This window comes from Camarhynchus parvulus, chromosome 3, assembly GCF_901933205.1.
Source record: "Camarhynchus parvulus chromosome 3, STF_HiC, whole genome shotgun sequence".
Lineage (NCBI taxonomy): Eukaryota > Metazoa > Chordata > Aves > Passeriformes > Thraupidae > Camarhynchus > Camarhynchus parvulus.
Genome location: NC_044573.1, coordinates 52,596,002 through 52,617,373, shown reverse-complemented (window position 1 = coordinate 52,617,373; position 21,372 = coordinate 52,596,002). Strand labels below are relative to the sequence as shown.

General features: G+C 40.4%; 1 protein-coding gene across 2 annotated transcripts; it reads right to left on the bottom strand.

Moving 5' to 3' along the window:
• Nucleotides 1–1,681: 1,681 nt before the first annotated feature.
• Nucleotides 1,682–20,770, bottom strand: TMEM242 (transmembrane protein 242). 2 transcript variants are annotated; one of them, XM_030945327.1, is made up of 4 exons: nt 20,634–20,770; nt 18,776–18,876; nt 15,193–15,330; nt 1,682–2,789 (listed from the first exon to the last, which is right to left on the bottom strand). In XM_030945327.1, exons 1-4 carry the CDS (start codon nt 20,767–20,769, stop codon nt 2,691–2,693), a joined length of 474 nt encoding a protein of 157 aa, XP_030801187.1. In that variant the 5' UTR covers nt 20,770; the 3' UTR covers nt 1,682–2,690. The 2 variants fall into 2 exon arrangements, with proteins under 2 accessions (XP_030801187.1, XP_030801188.1); XM_030945328.1 differs by having other exon boundaries at nt 2,552–2,789; nt 20,110–20,725.
• Between the last annotated feature and the right edge of the window lie 602 nt (nt 20,771–21,372).

The following is a 21,372-nucleotide window of genomic DNA, read 5'->3' as shown; positions in this document are numbered from 1 at the left end:
TTACAAACATCATCTTACTTCAGTGTAACTTTTTGCACAGGAAAAGTTGATGATGAAAATAAACTTCTGTTTAGTTCTTACACTTCCTCAAAAGAGAAGGAGAGTAAGCCATTTTCAAATAAAAGAAAGCAATTAGGGGGTCACTGACCCGCTAACATTTTTTGCACCAGTATCAACTTCTAGTATTTAACTTTTGAAAATTGTTAGGTTTTGGTTTATTTTTAATGTCTATTTTCTGTCTATTATTGTTTTTCCCTAATTTTATTTGCTCAGTTTCAATAACTACATACACTATGGTATCTAGCAGCTATTGGTACACTAAGTACTTTTGCCTTCATTTGTTCAACCTTTTGTTGTGGTTTCCAGTAACTCTTTTGACAATTAGTTTCACAGAAAGAAAAAATGACCCATCACAAAACTAGCAGAATGTTCACTGAGTGAAGAGAGCTGCACAGTGCAGTAACAAATATCCAAGATCTCCTGTGTTTTTCATGTCAAGAGACTTGATTTATGCGTGTACTCTTCTACACAAACCCTTATCTAGAGAAAATCCATTTCCAGCCAAAAGCACAGAATAAAGTTTGGAATACAATGAGCTATGAATTCCTCTCTCTTTGAAACATGTTTCATGTTCAGCCTTATACGTCAACATGGATTTATGTCATCCCTGTGTACTTCCCCTGTAAGTGTGATTCTGTATTAAAGATTTGTCTGTGTATTTCACTGTTAGCATTTTTTGAAGAACATCATCTGGTGTGTCCTTGTTACTGGGTACTCCCAGATTTAATTCATCTGATCTGTCATATGGAATTTTTTTTTAATAATACAGTTACACTAATCCAATGGCTAACCATTTCCAGAAGGGACAGTTCTCTTGTGCCAAGACTCACACCTGCCTAACCCTCAGAGCTCTATAGTCTAGAAGACCACTCATTTTCCTTCTGAGTTTCTCCTGAACTGTGTCCACATGGAGTCACTGTGCTGATGCGGGTAAGCAAGGGTAGAACATCTCTCTCCAGAGGCAGCCAGCAGGCAGGACAGAGCCCATGCTTTGTACAATTCCAGGGACAGCCATTCACTTCAGTACAGAGCAAGCCACTTCTCCACCAAACATGTAAGGCACCTTGAATGACTGATTTAGGTGAGCTATTTAACCCAGATAAAGATGACCCAAATCCCACCTTAGAAACTAAAGGTAATCCTAAGGACATCATGCGATTTGCATTTATTTAGTCCACTTCAATATCTGACCAGCTATAATGACACAGCTGCTTGTTAAACTTGGTAAGTCAGCACTAATATGCTTAAATGTAGGCAAAACAGGGATCACCACTCACAGGAAACTAACAAAAATATAAAAATAGTACCATTTTTCATGTGTGTATGATGGCAGTATTCACCACAATATATTTAATATTGAATTACAAGCATCAAGCTCTGGAAAAGACATCAACTACTACACTTTAATTGTTTTAAAGGTATTATTTTAGTGTCATGTTTCACCGGAAAGCTATAGTTCTCTATTATTCATCTGACATTTAAAGCTTTTTTATATTCTTTCCTTGGAATATAAAGACTTAAATCACAAAAGACAAGTTTTAAAAGGACTTTATTAAATCTGACAACTGACTAACTGGACTTCGTGCAATTAATAAGAAAATCTGGTAACTGAGCAACAAAGGACAGTTCATTGATAGCACTTTTTTTTATTTCTGCAGTTTTACATATCTTCAGTTCTGCAAATACAACACTTGAGTAAGACATTACTTTTCTCGTTTACACCCACACTTCATGAAGTTGCTGCAGTGTGGAAAATGTCACATTGCTTCTCCTGGTAGAAGAGCCACAGAAATGACTGGGACACACAAAATTAGTCCTGCCCATACACTTGGCCGAAAACATTTGCGTAGGACTGACTGGGTGCCTCACTGTTTTATACCTTTTTCACTTACTATTTCAATTGATATACAAATATAGTAGAGACTTTTATATACACAATCAGATTCGTTATTGTGGGATCCAATTTTAAAAAGTTAATATTGAGAAAACAGTGAACTTTGTGGAGATCTCTTCTGATGTTCTGCAGATGAGCTCATAGGTCATGACTTGCGTATTGGGTTTTAAACCTACTCTTCAGACATATAAAAATGATTTAGATACTTTTTCTGTTGCAAATGCAAATATGTCCTTTATTTTTGAAGAATGTACTATATGCTTTACCCTCAGGCTCAGCAAGAGATCTGTTATGATTGACTTGATGGTTATATTCCTAATAGGACAAGTCACTGAAAATAGTGTTCATGTTTCCTAGAGAAACTTCATAAAATTCTTCTTGAAACGCAGGATGGAACAGGAGTTTACTGGGATTATAATAATATATTTACTAATCAAGATTAGTTTATTCTCTAAGTCTTTGAAAAAGTCTTTTTTCCAGATGAATCCAACTTATCTTGGAGGGTTCATTTCCTCATGAATCAACTATACCAAACATTCTGAAAAGTACAGTATAAATTGGTTTGGTTTGGTTTGAAATCCCTTCCTCCTGGATGTCAGCTGGCATTCCCAGGTTCAGTGCACTCAGTCAGTAACTTGCTCAGTCTGAGTCTTCTTGTGGTTCCCAGAGGGGACATTTCTGCTACTTCCACTCCCGTTCTTGCTGGAAGAGACATCTCCAAATGGCTCTGAGTCCTTCACTTGGATTTAAGTAAGTCTTCCCATTCAACACTGGACTCATTATTTTTAGGAATTGCTGGAAAGATTGACTGCATCTTACTTCGGAATTCTTTCATCTATAAAAGAGATTTAAAAATAAAATCAGTTAACAGTTACTAAGGAACAAATAAAGTAGCACCATGAGCCCCAGGCTTAACCCACAAAACAATGTGTGTGAGGTAAAAAATAAGTAAAAAGCTTTTAAAATAATAGAAAACTAGGACTTTCCCCCCGATTACGTTAGTTCAATTAACAAAGTGAAAAAAAGCATTAAGGGACCCACAACAATCACCCCTTCTAATGCACCACACTGGGGTGCCTCATTTGGAGTGCTTGCCTGAATGATCCACTGCTGTTACACGAATTATTATACACACACATACAGACACACTTAAAATATTTTTGTTTGGAGGAAAATTACCTCCATGGAATGTGCCCCTATTTTGACTGCAGTGCCTTTTTCTACACTTGTAATGGATAAAAGGTCCAGTAGTCTGTTCAAGGATTTTAAAACAAGGGCTAAAGAAAAATGCTGTTCAGCTCTGACAGCTTAGGTTTATCCCACCATGTGGATAAAGGTGACAAAACAGTCTCATCCAACTGTATAGAACAGCAGGAAAGAAAACAAGATTCATAACAATATATGGGACAAAGCTTTTCTTTCACTGCTGTTGAAATGCTGTGGAAGAGGAAGTATTTCCATATTATACATATATAGATAAAGACAGATATATGATATTTATAATTTATATTTATGCTAAGAACTTTATCACCAAAATGTGATTCAATAGTCCTGGAATGCCAGAAACAAACATTCATTTAAATAAAAATCACTTCTATCAGAATATGTAAACTAAGTGAGCTTCTTTCTTCCAGGACTTTTACATGTATTTTTATATATAATATATTTTAAAAGATAGACATGGAAAACCAGGACAGTGAAAATCCTGTTACACAAACAGCAGGATGTACAAGGGGAAGTTTTGGACTGCTATTTTTAGGAAGCTTTATGACAGAATCTATGACATTCACACAGAGAAGACAAAATGTGGTATTCAAGCATTGGATGCAATGACCTCTTGAAGAGCAAATGCAGTCTCAGGCACTATGTCCCACAGAGAGGTTCCAGGAAATCTAGATATTCCAAACAGCCACACAGGCACCTACTCTCATATGCCTACATTTTGTGTGTTATAGGTCATCAGTATTTATACAAATACCTCTGGGTTGTTTTCTCTGCAAGTCTTTCTGTGTGTGAATAATTCTGACAAGGAATTGGTACTTCTTTGCAGACATGCTACTGGAATACAATTATTTAAGATACAGCTGATATAAAAAATGAAACCATTCACAAATAAATTACCAGTCCTTTAGTAAGACAGTAGCTAATGACGATGGATGAAAGCATTTTAGAACCCTAGTTTTTGTGTAATAATGCCTGGGTACTGCTAAACAAATAAAAATATATGTTATATAAAGTAGGAGGAAAATTCAGTGCCAAATTATCCTTTTTGCTTTTTCCTGATTTTGTTCCTAAGTGAAGCTAATTCGCTCTCTGTTTTATATTTCATTCTGATCAGATAGTTGTTTTGGTTAATTATTCCTTCTTGGTTTTTAAAAATCTTGGCCATCACCCACAACTACTCCTAAACTAACATTTTTGCTTCTCATTTAAAACTGAGAAGCTCTCATAGACAGGTAATGTTTCCAAGAATAATAAACACCAGTATCAGAGCTGACGTAGAGGAACAGCCCAAATCACATTAAACAATTGCTGCCAATTCAATACAAGTGTTTATAGTAGGAAATGTTTTAGGAGCTCTGGCTTAGCTGTTTTTTCCAGTCCTCTGTAATTAAGTTATCCCAGCTTGCTGATGGGTGGAAAACATTCAATTTACTTAACATTTTTTGCTTCCAAAAGAGTGATTCAACTCTTCTACTCTTTCATCTCACTCTAAGTATTATCTGGGTGTTTGGAACACAGGAATGGTCAAATACTAAACTGATGTATAATGCTGTAACTCTGTTGATATAACCAAATATAAAACATTCAGCACCAGCCAATGATCTGGTGCAATGTGGATTTTCTGGCTGCTTCTAAACTCAGACTTAAATTTCTCTTAGTGATAAATTTAAATGATGCAGTCATAAGCTCTAGAAGACACCTCAGAAACCCACAGTGATTCCACTCTGACAACCACCTCATAATTATTAACATGCCAAACTCTAACTCTTGAATGCAAAAAGCAGTCTTGTCTGGGAAATAACACACTACAACTTGGTTCTGAAAGAAAAAAAAGGTATTTATTTAGACAGTACTGAAACACTGCTAGCAGTGCAGATTTAAGAATATTAGATAGATTTCTGTCCCCTCAGAACATTAATTTATGTTCTGCAGGTAAAAGCAACTAATTTCCTGGAAAAGCAATTTTTCCTTAACATATGGATCAGATCTGAAATATTCAATGTCTTTCTTTTGCTTTTAAGACTCCCTGAGAAATCTCCTCAGCCTTGTCTTCTCAGACTTTGATGCTTATTTGTAAAACCACTTTGAAAGTGATGCCAGACTCGGTGTCTCATTTGCCACTTCCTCTCCCACCTGCCCTTTTCCACAAGCCCGCTCTGCACAAAAATAGTTTTTCATTGCAATTCACAACTTGGACCATGTTTATGTTTTTCCACAGGTTTTCTTCCTTTGTGATTCCTGGACATTGATCTATTTCAATAAATCACAATGCCAAGCTGATCACTACTGTGCATTGTATTCTCAGGGTAACACTTGAGGCTGCCAGCTCTTTAGGAAGGACATTATCTGCAGTGACTGGTGTGGGCCTCATTAATACCTGACTTCACAGTAGGTCTAAAACGGGGCCAATTTCTGCCTGGTACAAACGTCACAGCTACTAACTCCTACTAGAAGTTTTCATTTCTATAGCCCTTAAAAGATACTGCACCTACTACAACAGTTTTTGAGTTCTCATTAGTAAGATATTAAGTAACTCAATTAGTACCAGTCACAGACTCCTATTTCCCCCCTCTCATCCCAGTCAGAAAGTGCAGTCCAATGTTTCATTAGGGCTTTGATCTGGACCTCTAAGGTACCTTCCCCTTTCCTTCCTCTTCCACCAATAATATCGGCTTCTGCGTTTCTTCCTTCATATCCACACTTGTGCTTGGTGCTCTCCCAAATGCACTTCCAAATCCCAGTCACTGTCTTCCCTGAACTCAGCATTCCTCTAAAACTCACTTATCTTAAACCATGGAGAAAGCTTTTAAAGAGAACTATTCTCTGATGTCACAGAACTGGTAGATACCCACATATATAACCATGAAAATGACATCCTTAAGTTCCTGTCCCTTCTCTCCCACTGACTATGTGTGCCTGCTTACACACCATTCTAATACCCCTATTAGGCTGTAATTTCTTAATGGACAAACTTTATCATCTTAGAGGTCTTTTCCAGTCTAAATGATTCTGACTCTTTCAGTCAGAGTCATGGAATTCAGTCTTCTGGGCCTTGACTGATCAAACTCCATTTAATATATTTTTATAATTAGGACTAAATTTGGCCTCCAGAGTACCTCACAAGAACTAGGCTGTTCTTGTTTGCATTTAGTTGACACTGTCATACTAGGCCCACTGCAACTTCAAAGTATCCTTGCACTGAAAGTACAATTTGTCCACTAAACATTCAAGTTAATCCTTCAGCAAACTGGGCTTACCAGTGCCCAGTCCTCTGGCAGTGTGGTGAGCTTCTTGTGAAGATGATTAATCAGCTTTATGTTCTATTAATACTGAACACTTGAGGTGTGAGAATTGAGACCTTGTCTTTACTTGCTTTAACTCCTGGGACAAACACACTTCTTGATGAGGAAAATGCTGCAATCAGGAATCTCTGTCTTGTCCGGCCTTTTCTTTTCAGCAGATGTGCAACACAAGAGGTCTCTTCTCTCTCCTCCCTTCCTGGAAATCTCCTCCTGTACTTCCTCCAGATTCCACAACACTCACGTCAGTGGTGTCAAATCAAAAGGCTTTAATTTAATTACAAGAGCTAATATGCTACATACTAAGCACTGGAATGTTTTGCATAACTCACTGCAATGGTTGCCTCTTTATTATTGTCAGCCACACTGGCACTGGGGTACTCAGTTCAACTGTGATAATGTCTTCAATTAATAGTGCAGTAAACCGAGCACTAAAAGCTGAATGTATTTTACCTCTACCTGCTGCCCTCAGTACCATAGGCCACTCTCAACTGCTGCTCCTGAACCTACTGGTACATGAACAATTTGTAACACATTTCTTAACATTCCAGCATGCTCCATTCCTTCAGGCGACTCTCCGAAGTGAATTTCACTCAAGTGAATTTTATTTTTTTGTCACAGATATTACAGAGCTTTACGCTGTTTTTTCTCGCCAAATAAATTACAGTAACTGTTCTACCTCTGTCAGGCTTCTTTCTAAAAGGGTATCATCTACCTTACTGCATTAAATAATCTGTAATAGCTACAGATCACTGTTATTTTCTTATCTTAACCTAATGATCCTGCCTCAGATGGCAAAAATATGGGGACCTAAAAGCATCTTCCATTTAATAATCTCTTTTTAATGTACATCGTTGACAGAATGTCACACAAAAATTGGGATAGCACTATTACTGAGAGCACTTAGATGGCCGTTCATATTAAAATGAATGGAAGAGGGGCTAAAAGAGTCTATTTGATTCCTAGAATGAAAGTTTTAGGAAGAAATGTTCTCTTTAATGTCTGACATTCATAATAGGCCAACACAGATTCCAGGAATTATTAGTTTCCTATTTTAGTACTCGTATCAGTAAGAAGTGCTTACATTAGCTTCCAAGTGAAATGAGGTTAGATGCCCTGAACTGGAATATCAAGTGGCAGCAGAATGCAGCATGTTCATGCCCTCAGCTCTCCTCAGCCACCATCCATTTCACAAGGCATGAAGATGAGGCAGGCTGCCCTGGATTTAAAAGCATCAGTGAGGATTGCTCTTGCCACCTTTTCCCAAATCTTAAAATGACTGCGGTTGCCCTTGTTAGCAAATGATTACCAAGGGCCACAGACAGAAATAGCAAGTTATTTGTAGAAAATGACAAGTGCTGAGCCCTTGCAGGACTGGAGGAGCAGAGCAGCCAGCTTGCTGGCTCAAGGTGATTGTCCTTCTCTCAGTGTAAAATGGGGCACTCACTGAGAGTCACTGTGCCAGCTCTGGAATAACATGGAAAACAGAGCTCTGGTTCACATTCTTACATCTTGCACTTTGCTGGAAAAGGCATCATGAATGTCTGGATCATGCAGAACGACAAGTCTATGAAAATGGCCCTGAGAGTGTCAATCCTGGCAGTAAACAACCTAATATTTTCTATGGACTCTCATGGTACCCTGTTCAGCACCTATTTGCTAATTCCAGCATTTTGGGCTTACACAGAGCAAAGCAGCAGCAGAATTGTGTTAAACCATCCAGAGAAGTCAGGAGCTCATACTGGCCCCATCTCATGGAGCCTTACACACGTGCCTAACCTTGTGCAGTGCTGAGCACCTTCTCTGAAATCAGAGGGCTATTCACAGTGCCCAAATTAAACACGTCAACACATTTTCCCACAAATTTATCTCTATAAATCCTGTGTAAGTGGGTAAAACATGTCCTGTGCTATTTAAAAGAAAACCAACATGGAAATAACCTAAGTGAACTTTACAGGGAGAGGGGGAGAGGACCATCATTGTTTAGAGCGAAGCTGCCACAGTTCCCAGGCAATTTTAAGTGTGTAGTAGCCTCCCACAGCTACTCCATATTCTGTCTTGAATTACTGGTGAACTACAGAGAACCGTCAAGTCACAGGGGTCAGGCTGCCTCTTTTCCAATTATTGGGTCACATGAGGAGATAAAACACATGAAATACTTTCCTCACGTTACTTTTCCATGAGTGCAGAAGACACGTTGCTCATTCATAAATGGGAAGAGAGCTGATCTATGTCACAAACATGTTCTACTAGCTTCACTTTGGTTTCATTTCTGTGCAAATATGACTTAGATATCCCAAAGTGGGAAGAAGATGCTGCTCCAGTAAAAAAGTCGAAAGAAAGTAAAACTGTTCTGGGTTAAGGCTAGATTATTTTGAATTTAAGAATAAAAAATAAAGGACATGGTTAGCTAACTATGTCCATTTTTTTTTATTCACAGAGACAGCAATTTTGTAAACTGGATTCTGGAAAAAAAAGAAGGAATTTCCTTAGGTTCAGAAATACAGGAGTGTTCTTTTCACTTTTATACATTCCCGTGTTGATATTTCTGAAATAAATGTGATGGACTTAAATTTTTGTAGTATATAGTATCTTAAAGTAAAGGCTTTTGTGCCATGCAGAAAAACTGAGTGTGCCTGCAACTGAAGAATGTGCCATTTACATCTGCAGAACCTTACTTTCAAATCTGGGTGCCTGGAAAGGACATCTACATGATTAGTCTATTATGGTGCTATTAGTCATTGCCCCTTAGCCACCCTGGGCAATTTGAAAAATTAGTCTTGAAATAATTTTTTAATTTAAAGTAGTTAAATATTCAAATTTATAAAGCTAGATGGTTAATGGACTCAAAATCTCAGGATGAGTGCCCCAACCCTATAAACTCTTCTGTGTTGTAATCTGGACTTCAGAATTAAATTCAAAAATATTGATTGTCTGCTGAGCAACCTGAGTAATTTTTTTTTCCTTGGTATGTCCAGGCATTATATTATAACTACAATATAATTATAATTATATACCATCCACAAGTGAGATTCAAGGCAGGGGAAAGGGCCAGCAAAAACCCAAAACTCTTCAGTGAGGCTTCAGCTTCATCCCCTTGATGGGGGCTGAATTCCCTGCAGGAAGCTGTCAGAGGCAGTGTGACACACAGAGGCAGGCAGGGACAGCCAGATGCCCCCAGGCAAGCAGGGCTCTCAGCCCACAGCCATGGCCATGAGCACGCTTAACACACGGGATGATGCCATGGAGCAAGATGTAGCACGAGTAACTCACAGCTGTCAGAGAAGCCTGGATTCAGATTCTACCTGTACATGCTCAGTTTGCAGCTACATGAGGCCAAGACAGAGACCAACCCACTCACCCACGTAGGGTGGCACAGAGGCATTTCAGAGCACAGGCTTCCCAAAGGGCTGGTGGCAGCCCACAGCTGTGAGTCTCTCCCAGGACACAACAGTGAAACTCCTCAAGCCAGCTGCAGTCACAGCCTTTCCATTTCTGAAATACTCTCTTACAGCTGGCCCTATTCATAAAGCAGACTGTAGCAGCTTTCCAGTACAAAAATTATGATCTTAATCCTTGAATAAGCATTCTGCCTTACCAAGTAAACAGTGAAGTTCACTGCTTTAATTTTTTTTCCTTCTTGAATAAAGTACTAGCAGTACGTATGTGTGGAGGCCAGTCCTCTCCAAACCAACCAGGCAATATAAGCAGCAGAGAAAAATGCAAACAGAAGGAGGAAGTGCTAACTTGTACTAGTACTCCATCGTCTTTCTAAGAGCTTAAGTTTAAATTAGCATTGAGGAAATAAAAGAGCATTAACAAAATTGGGCAGATTTGATTTATATAGAAATACATGATCATGAAATATCAAGAAAAAGGTAAGTTTCTATTATGCTATCACATACAAGCATGATAAAGAATAGAAATTTCATAAATAATACTTTCGTGAGGACTAAATACAAAAATAATTAAAAACTAATAACAAAGTATTTAGAAATTACTCTAGGATGACTCTACTTATTTTAGGAGATATGGTGGTTTTATAGCAACATTTACTCATTTATGAAATAGAGTAAAAATTTCAGTCACTGCAATATGCCTACACGGGGATTTATAAATCTTAGTACAATTTACAGATGCCATATATGAAGACTATGTCTCCATGCTCTCATCTTCTGTTTTACATTAATCCATCCTTAAAGACAATACTACTTTGTATTTATACTGTGCCTATGACTAAACTTTCACAAAATTATAACAAATATCTCTCAACATAAGCAGGAGGACGTTATTTTTATACTTAAAATGGTGATTCAGAGGTTAGATTTTTTATGGAGAAAAGCAGTTCACTTAGGAAATGTTCTTACCATCAAAGCCATAACAAGCACATATTCTCTGTATTGCTTTTAATTGTTTTAGATGTCTCTTTATGGCCATGCAATTGTTTTAGACTCTTAATATTTTAAAGGTTAAGATCAATGAAAAACAGGATATTTCATTAGGAGACACCATAAAAGTGATAAACTAATATTTTATATTAGTCACAAATTGCTAAGCAATTCTTCTAACTATTTTTCCAGCTTTCCACAGAACAGCAACAATCAGAATCTCACAAACCTACATATGAATCATCCCAGCCCTTTTCCTATGGGACAGAGAATGCTTTTATTTTTGAGGAAATGAAACCTAATTTACTGAGGACATAAAGAACAAGAGGGCTTTCAAAGCATGATTTATCTTGTTTAGTAATTGTTGTACACTTCAATCTACAAAGGCTGAGGGCATTGTTCTGCTTTTAAAAGAAGGTTCATAATTGCTGATTGCTTAAAAAAAATAAAGAAACAAGAACATCAGACATTAGTAGGTATGTTTTAGTATCCCCCAAGTACTCTATAGCTGTGAGTTTAATTTAAAAGAAAGGTTTACAACTCCAAAGTTAACTTCTAAGAAGTTCTAGAAAAGGTCTAGAAAATTGTCACCTGCTGTAGGTGACCCTGCCTTGGCAGAGGGATTGGACTACAGGATCCCCAGTGGCCCCTTCCAACCCTAGTTATTCTGTGATTCTATGACACTAAAATTTTTCCTAGTAATAAAAAGATGTGGTGGATCATAACACTAGCAGAATAGGTAAACAAAATTTAAAAAGTTTAATTTTTGGAAACTTCAATGAAAATACTTGTTTAGTTCAACTGTAACAACAGCGGGTTTAAGATATTTTGAATATTTTACTTTTAAAAATTTTTACTGAGTAAAATGTCATGTATTCTTTAACTGAAAATTTTAAATTTCATTTAACAGCTTATATGCAGAATGTTGAAATAAGATGTTTCAACTACTATGCAATTTTAAAATAAACCGGAAATGATAAATTGGCCAAACCCAACCTTTTCTACAAAATTTCTTTCAATACTTCTGTGTTTTGCATCAGCAAACAGCCATCCCACTGTACCAGGAGCGGTCACCCATATGGTTTGGACATTGCAAGCTCAAAACCAGCAAGGTAATGCCATGGAAGATAATACTACAATGTAGAAGTTATTAAATAGCAAATAAACTTGTTGAAAATAACGGTGCCATTTTATTTCAAGCCAGACTTATTTCTAGCTTGTGTTTAACGTGGCACGTGTCTTTCCACATGGTAAGGTGCCTCAGAGAGGAAGGCTGCAGGGATGAGTCCCAGATTCAAATCAGGAGTGCTCTTTGGAAGCCAATCTCCCAGTTGTCCATGCTCCCTGGACATGAGTCTCTGTAACTACTGCACAGTCTCAAAATGCATGACCAGCAGTTCCTCAGGGTGACACAAATCTGAAGAAGCATTCTAGCAGTGCACATAACACAGTCCAAATGCCAACAGGCATTCAAGCCATGGGGCAAGGCCAGTGCCAGTCCGAAGTTTGAAAATTCCCGGAATAGTTGTAGATATCAGGTCCTCAGCCTGCTGATGTTTCACTGCCCTAGCGCTGCTGGTCAATAATACTCACTAATACAGAAAGAGTTTCTGTGCTCAGAGGTAATCAAAGGTGGTACAAATTTAAATATTTTCCCGAGCGATTGCAGGAAGCAAGTTTAAAAAGTCTGATTATCACTGACACCTGACTATTTTCTGGAAGAATTACAATATAAAAGTATATAAGCACCATCTCCTAGGTTCTAAGAAATCTAAGAAAGATTTCTTTTATGCTACTGAAAAATATAACTTAAATCATTATCAAACTAAGTCCTCATTGAACCATCATTTCTTCATTTCAGAATAAGAGTTGAGTGGAATTTAGTAGCATTTACTATTTATCAGCCTGTCACCACATTACAACAGTGGTCACTGCAATCAGAGAACGTTAGCAACCTAACCTGAGACATAAAGATCAGCCACTCTCACCCCTGGGTTTTGATGCTGACATAAAAGCAGCGGACTGTAAAGCTATAGGGAACCACCTTTAACAATAAAGCCATTTAAGAGCTGGAAGCAGGCATTGTCACAGCACTGTTTTAAGAACTAATGAACCACAAAGATTAAATAAAAATCTAGAATCACCAAATCTGGTGCATCACCTCAGTGCCTGGAAGGAACAACAAACAGCTTCTAGGGCAAACACAGGCTGTCTCAGAAGGTGTGAGGATGAGGCATCCTGAACTGTGGTTTCAGTTTCCTTCCACAACACAAACTGCTGAGCAATCATGCCGCTAACATAGATTAATTACAACTTATCAAGGAAATATCACTCCACTTTGCTTTGTCGTTTCATCTCTGTCTTTGGAAGTGATGAGAAGATAATTTAAACAGCCACAAAGCTCAGGATAATACATATTCCGTCAATGACTCACTGTCTCATCAATAATTCACGCTCACAGGAAACATGTATCCCACCATGAGAGGCATTTTGGCAGCGATGGCCAGTCAGGCCGCTCTGCTGGGGGCAGCACGGCCGGACAGTGCGGCACGGCTTGCCTAAAGCCCGGCTGGCTGCGGGACACAGCCGCAATCCCGGGATCAGGGATGAGCCGGGCCCTCGGCGCAGCCGCTGCATTTCCGGCCGGCGCCACTGGGTGTCGCTGCGGAGCAGCGGCGGCCCCCCAACCGCGCCCGGCCCCGGGGGAGCCGCCGGGAACGGGGCAGGAACACAAACCGCAGAGAGCAGGAACGCAAACCCCCGGGGGCAGGAAGGCAAACCCCAGAGGGCAGGAACGCAAACCCCAGAACCCAACCGGGACTGGGCGGCAGCAGCGCCCGCCTGGCTCAGTTCTGCCCTCCCGGTGTGTGGGAGAGGCTCTGCCGGGCCGGGCCCCTCACCAGGCATTCCCGGCCGTGGCACAAGGATCAGGGCGGCCCAGGGACACCGACTGCACATCCCACGGCCTTCGCGGCGGGGCGCGGCTGCCGTGGGCAGCGTTCAAAGCACAAAAAGCACCGAGCACACCCTGCACTGCACTGCTCCAAGCTCAGTGACCAGCTCTGTTCCTTCTCCGGCCCAGCCAGGCCTGCCCCGGTGTGCTGCGGGCCGGCCAGGACGGGAACTGCCCCACGGCCTCCCTGGCTATGCCAGTCCCACATCAAGATCTGCTGGCTCTGTTACTCCTTTTGGTGTGGCTTCTGCCAAACCATCACATCCCATTTTCCACTGAGGCTTCTCGTACTTTACTCTCTCAGATGACTCAAGCCATTAAACACCTAACAATTCAGTCCTACTTGGAACTCCCCTTCAAACCCTGCAAGTGAAAGTCAAGTCCTTTATTCACCAAGATCCCACCTACAGAGTCACAGGGACTGAGCTGGCAAAGGATTTGAGAAAGTGCTGGAGCAGAGGTACTCCTACATGCAAATGAAGCATCCTTCTTGTTTGCTAAATCAAACACCTGCACTGCCTACAATCAGAATTTTACTATCCTTCACAATTTAATACTGAGGAAAAAATAGTAGGACTATATTTTTCCTTTATATATGCTTTGCCGAATATATAAATAATTGAGATATACAGTAAAAGAAGTCTATTCGTTCCTAGTCCTAAAGAGGATGCAAATAGTTCTCCCAAACTTATAGCTGCAGGGGACTCTAAGTCGTGGCTCATTACTAGGGGCAAGCAAACAAAAATGCTCACATGAACTTTAGTGTTCACACTCAACATTGTGAAATACTAGAACATAATCAGTTTACTGAAGATTGCTGTAGCTGGTATCCTGGGATGTACAAATGCTTCCCAAGCTTCTTTGCCTTGATGTGACATGTCAGACCACCATTCTAATGCACAGGATACTCAATCTTCTGTCTGTCCCTTGCAGCTTCTAGAAAGCAAGCTGGCTTCCTTTCAGTTTTTCTTACATCCTCTGCCCTCATGCAAAAAATAGAACTTGGACAAATAAATGTATTGCTCTAAAAATAGGATTCAGGGGGATAGCCTTCAGTTCGATAAGCAAATTTAGCAGCTACTATTTTAGCTTCTAAATTAGAACACTGGCTCTTCTGTCAGGTATCTGAAACATCTGTGAAAATAAACAAAAAGCAGGACAAAACTGTTCCTCCCCCTAAACTGTCTCCTCCCACAGCATGCCCTTTTTTGCAGATGTAAGAACACCCTCCCTGTTTGCACAAATTCTGGTTAGTCATTCTACAGGTGGTGAATGAAGGTGTAATTCTTAGGCTGAGGTAGTATAGAGATGCCATCCCAAGATGCATTACCCAAGGAAAAATATGGAGTTGAGGGGATCATACTTGGTACTCACACTGTGCACGCCCAGAGCCTTCCAGATGGCAAAACTCAGCAATCCAACTCCACACCATGCATAGAGTGAGCCCCACCCCAGGGCTCGTAAGGCCAGTGATGAACCACTCTCTGGTAGTGCAGCTGTGGCAGTAATCCCCTAGAACCAAAGATAAAAAGTTCATGACAAAGTGAACAATTGGAAAAAACAATAAAAACTAAGTAAGTTGGTGATTTAGATTTTTTCCTGACCTGGCAGTTGCACTAGTGTGGCCACAGAAAATCTTATGGCTGCCAGTACACCTCAAGAGCCAAGGAAGGGGCTGGATCAAGTGCCTTCCTACCAGGAACACATTTCACAGCTGCCCATGCCACCTGTGGATGACTTTCATTGCCCAGAAATACCAGAGTCAGTTTTTCCACGGGCACAAGAATCCAACACTCAGTTATCTCACCAGTCAAAATACAAAACTGAATCTAAACCAGTCACAAGCCTTTATGCCAGTAACATCTGAACATAATCACTGCATGGCACTGATTTTGCTACTTTTTCATGAGGCAACTCATGGCCTATAGGTCTTTATCTGCACTTGTGGAACCTGCAAGAACACGAGCAGCTTTTTGTGGAAAGGGTATTGCAGTGACCCACGGACTAATTTAAGAGGGCTACAACTTTTTCCCCCCTGAAGGATCACTGTTCAGTTGTTCACATGCAAACACAGATTTCAGATGGTACTTGTTAAAGATTGGCATTTATGGTCCCTACACAACTCAACAGTTCCACTTAACTGGGTGTCTTGGAAAAAAACAACCAAGCTCAGGGGTAACATAAATGAGATTGCACACATAAAATCACAAAAAATTATTTCATTTATAATCTAAAATACTGAAAAGCAAAATTAACTTTTGGAAGGATCAAAAAAACTTTTCTCCAAAACATGCCATATAACTGTTCTTTTCTCATCACAAAAAGATGGGGGGAAATATTTTGTATTCTTACTTAAAAAAAGCTTTAAATTTTTGACTTCCTTTTAGATGCTTCTCTTTCTTCTTTGATGCAATTAAACATACTTAGTGTCTACCACTATGGTCAGTCAAATAGCACCAGTAGTTTTTCTCCTCTTGGCTTTGTATTTATTGAAATGTTAAAATAATCCTTAGACAGTCCTCAGCATTGACACTCCCCCTTGGGATTCAGCTGTAGGCACAGCTACCCAAGGACAAACATGCACTTGGAAAGGGCACAAGTAAAACATATCTTCACACTTATTTATTCCAATTTGGACATCCCAAAGTGGAAGGTGTTAAAAAAAACAATGCTCTGTAAGCAAACACGCACAAACAGCAGAGATCTCTAGTCATGCTGTAATATCAGGTTCTATTATCTCCTTACAACAGATAATGAACTATTATAACTCTTTCAGTAGAGACTGCTCTGAGTATTGAAATGCTGATTATTTTTGACATTTTTCCTGCTTCCACAGTCTAATCATATATAACAACACTGAGAAAAAATGGTCCCATTTGTAAGATGGGAAATGAATGGACAAAAATATCCTCTACACAGAATCTTTAAATAGGAGTCATTATCTGTGAAAATTGCTGGCAAAAAAACTCAACCAACTACTATTTAAATGCTTGATTGTCCCAGAAAAATAGTGGTAAATGGAAACAACTGATCTGGTTTTACTGACTGCAGTCAAACAGGGTTCAGTCACAGGCTGATTCCTCAGGGTACTTAAGTACACAGGTAAGGGTTTCTGTAAACAGGACAGCTGATTAAATGATTATCAGATACAGTGTTCAGAGCATCAAGAAAGTTGATTAATGAAATGCTAAAAAATTTAAAAGGACAACGGTAGCATGGAAGAAAAAGATGACACCAACAAAAAAATTTTAAGAGAACTGAATTTTATTCCCTAACCTGTTATTCTATGTTCAAATCCTTTTCTCATCACTACCCTTATGTTTTTTCTAAAAAACATTCTTTAATTTAAAAAACAAGCTTTTAAACAATATTGAGTCTTTCCAAAAACAGGCCAGAAAAAAACAGGGCAGAATTAACAGATTTGTTTTCCAAATATATGCTGTTTTTTTCATTTTGTTGGTTGCTGTTGTTTTGTTTTCCTCTGGAACATATAAACAGGAAGTGGGAGAAGGAAAAAATCACTGCTTTTTTATTCAGACACAGGCCTTGATTGTGTAACTGCCCCTTTGTGTGCAGAGCATGTCTAAAAGGAAGCAGTGCCTAAAATAAAGTGTGTTCAACTGTTTTGGTTGATTGTATTCAGTGTGTTCACTCTTTTGTGTGACCTAATCCATTGTGAAATTAAACACCTGGATAAATGCTGGTAAAACGGGACACTTCTCAAAAGGAGGCTGCTGCAGCTGAGCATTTAAGTTTAACAAAAAACCCTCATCAATTAACCAGGATCATATCACCAACCCAATGGCACATGTATTGATGTCTTCACTGGAACAGAAATAAAATGCCAGAAACTGAGGGCTGGTAGAATTAATTCTTTCAACACCAGTGCTGGTTGATGTTGGTTTAAAGTACCAGTCAAACTATGGCCTCACCTTAACATGGATAAAAATCATATTTAGGCATTGAACATCTAAAAAAGGTGAAATCTTCTGTAGTTATTATTATACATGATATAATATTAAAAGTTTCTTGCAGTAAGTAACTATGAATTTAAGTAAGAATGCTAAGGCAAAACCTCATTGGTACCTTGGGGAGCTTCTGTAGACAATTAAGCCATTCTCAAAGTCTAGTCTTTCCTTTTTAAAACTGCTCACTGACAAGTACCTTAACAAAAAAGTATCTTTCTACACTCTGGAGTACTGAAGTCAAGAGGCCCATGAAATCACAGATTTTTTCCTAGCAAACTGCTGTAATTCCTTTGCACAAATAGCAGCAGATGCAGTTTTCAGCAAAGATCGAAATGATATATATCACTTGATGACATTTCTAGCATATATATTCTCAGATGTCAATGCAATGTCATTCTTTATAAGTTTCACACTGATAACAGGACAGCTCAGACACCCAGGAATATATGAAAGCTGGAAAAAATGCAGTGCTCAAGACAAAGGAAGTTTAAAAAAAAGATGGCAAAAAAGGAGACAATTTCCTTATTGCAATGTATTTCCACAGCTTGTGGAATAACTTCTCATGAAGTTGTCTATTTTGTCTATTTCAAAAAAGAAGCTCATGCTTATTGTTTCTGTAAAAGCAATGGATGAGTTATGACACAGCATATGGCTAAAGAGGAAAGTGGGAAAGCAAATGAAGGATCTCGTGCTCTTTGACCAGAAAGGGAGACTATGAGTGATCAGAAATGAAGGTTCTGATATAAAGTACAATTTTTTTCTCTTGATATGCATTGAATTAACTTGATATGTATTTAGCAGGGCCTACTCTGAATAGATTTTTAAATTAATCCTACGCCTGTACTGAATTCAATTAAATCTAGTGCTCTTATCATCAATCTGCCAAATTCCACATATATCAGCATGTCCATAAAGCATTCAATGCATTCTTATTTCCTGCATTATCACTACTGGAAAACTTAAAAGAACTTAAAAGCTTAAGAACAAACCTTACTGAACCAGTCTGGGTTCTTCTTTTTTGTCATTGCGAGTGTAGTGCCAAAACCTGCTATCATTCCTGCTGTAGCAACAGTACCTAGAAAAATTCCACCTGCCAAGAAAAGTTGAAGAAATAAAAATCAAGACTGTGTTACTTAAGGGGAAGGAAAAAACCAACCAACCTATTTAGAAAATAAAATCTGAAAATATAAGATCTGTTAGCACATGTTGAAGGGAAAGGCCCAGTTGTCTACATTTTTTGTGCTAACTCAGTATGACAAAATAGCAAGACAAAGAATTAGTTCTATGAAACAGGGCATTTTGAAAATAATGGCATGTGTATGTATTTTCAAGCCACACACAAAAATTCAAATCCCAAGATGCTTTTTTTGCAGTACTTTGACATTCCACTCATTCCAGAGCCAGTCTACCAAAATCATCTTATTCTGTGGTGATGCCTCACCCTTCCCTAAATGGGAAATGTAATTGGTTTTGTTGCATCATTTGTGATTTCAAATGGCCACCACCAGTTCCTCTAAAGACCATTACATAAGCAACACTTGTTCTTCAGCTTTATGTTTTAATGCTTTATTTAATTTTTTTAATTAAATAACTGAATTATTATCATTAAAAAAGAAAATTACACTAGCAAAAGCTATCCCAAGAAAGAAAGCATCCCTTGCTTTTCAGTTCTTTCAGTGTTTCAAAAGTCACTTGAGGTACCTTGATCCTTTCTAGCTCTTGCACCAAAGGCACATGTACCCACACCTGCCTACTTTTAAGAAAAAGGCATGTTATTAGGACTTACTGCACTGCAGAAACCAACCTGATTTATATTAAAATTTTAAAATTTCAGGGGTGTTACATGTTCTTCCTTTGCAGGTACTGATACCCATCCTGTTTCCCCTTTCTTAAAACCAGGTAGGTAATTTTAAAATGGTCTGAATAGGAAATAAGCAAAATACAGTTAAGTTAGGTCTCACTTTTTAAAGTTATTCATCTGATTACTGTAATGAGGAAGTTTCCTGTACTCGTGTCAGTGAAATCTGTAAGGCGCCTCCTCTGCCCGGGAGCACAAAGACTTCACACCTTGGCCACGTTATGCAGTCCACTAAGTTTTACATTTCCAGGTCAGGTAACCAACAGTTCCCCAATTTCAGACACGATAATTGGCGGCGGTAGGTCCATCCTCTGGAGGGGTCTGCCCGGGATGTCCCGGCGGCGGCGCTGGGACGGGGCCGCCTGAGCCCGGGCCTCCGCTCCGCCGGGGGGCGCGGGGAGACCGAGCAGACACCGGGAGCAGCCCGGAGTTAGGGATAAAATTTACAATATAATATAAACGTACGCCGCACAGCGCCGCCAGCCCGCCGTCCTGCAGCTGCGGAGACTCTGGCTCTGCCCTGGCCACGGTTCTCCCGGCTCGGATCCAGCCCGGGACACCGGCTCCTTCCCTTAGGGAATCCGCAGCGGTGCCTGGAGACCGCAGGAGCCGCCTCGGGCCCGGCAGCGCGGAGCGCGGACCCCTCGGGGCTGAGCTCCCTCCCGGGCAGGAGGCGGCTGCGCTGGGCGCCCGTCCCGCCCCGCTGCCCCGCGGGAGGGCAGCTGAAGGGTGACCGGCGCCGCCGCTGCCAAGGGCGAGGGGAAAGGCGGCCGGCGCTGCAGGGGCTTCCTCGCTGTGTCGAGAAGCCGTGGCGAAGCCAATCCCAAACGCCTGGCTTACTCCCCGGGGGCGGGAGAGAGGGACAAGACCTGGCGCTGCGGCAAGGGGAGCACGGCTGGGGACGGTCTCGGCCTGCCGCACACGCTGCTGCTCGTCCCTGACCCGTGCAGGAGGAGGAGGAGAGGAAAGGAGAGGAAGGCTGTCTGCACCTTTGATTAAGAAGAGCTTGTCCTGGGATGCCGCAGAGCTCCCAGGCCCCCGGGGCAAGGACAGCCCGCGCCCAGGCTCCGGCGGCGCTGCGGCCACAGCCCCGTCATGGGCGGCCCCGGCAGCAGCCGCCCCCATGGCCCAGGGCACGGCAGGAGGAGGCGGTGGCTGCAACCCGGAAGGAAAGGGAGCTGGGCTGGGACACGCAGCCGCCTTCCCTCCTCTTTCCCTCCGCGGCCGCGCAGCCCGGCGGGACCCAGCGGCAGCGCGGGCGCGGGCGGAGCTGCCGCCCCCTTAGGAGGGGCCTCCGCCGTTTGGGAGTGTTCAGCATCCCAAGAGCCCGAATCGCGCGCAGGGAAGGAAGATCGGGAAAAGTTGTCAATGGCTCTTTTAAATCAAGTCTTTTGTAGCAGGCTCATAAGGATTTTGGTTTTGCGGGTTTTCTTATGTCTTTGGGACAGATCGCGTAGTGGACTTAACGAAATAAAACTGGAAGACACTCTTAATTCCCTTCTTGATTTAGTAAGCTGTATCTTGACGAATGGTGTTGCTTTGAAGTACATGTTTTCATTCCAAATTGTCATTCTTTCAAGTTATGTAAATAGTTTTTCACACTATGAGAACATACAATTGAAGTGTTTTCATCTCTGCACCACTCTAATTCTCAGCTGCTGATGAATATAAATTGATGTGCTACCTAATTTTATCACTAACTTAAGATTCAGTGTGAACAGGTAAAGT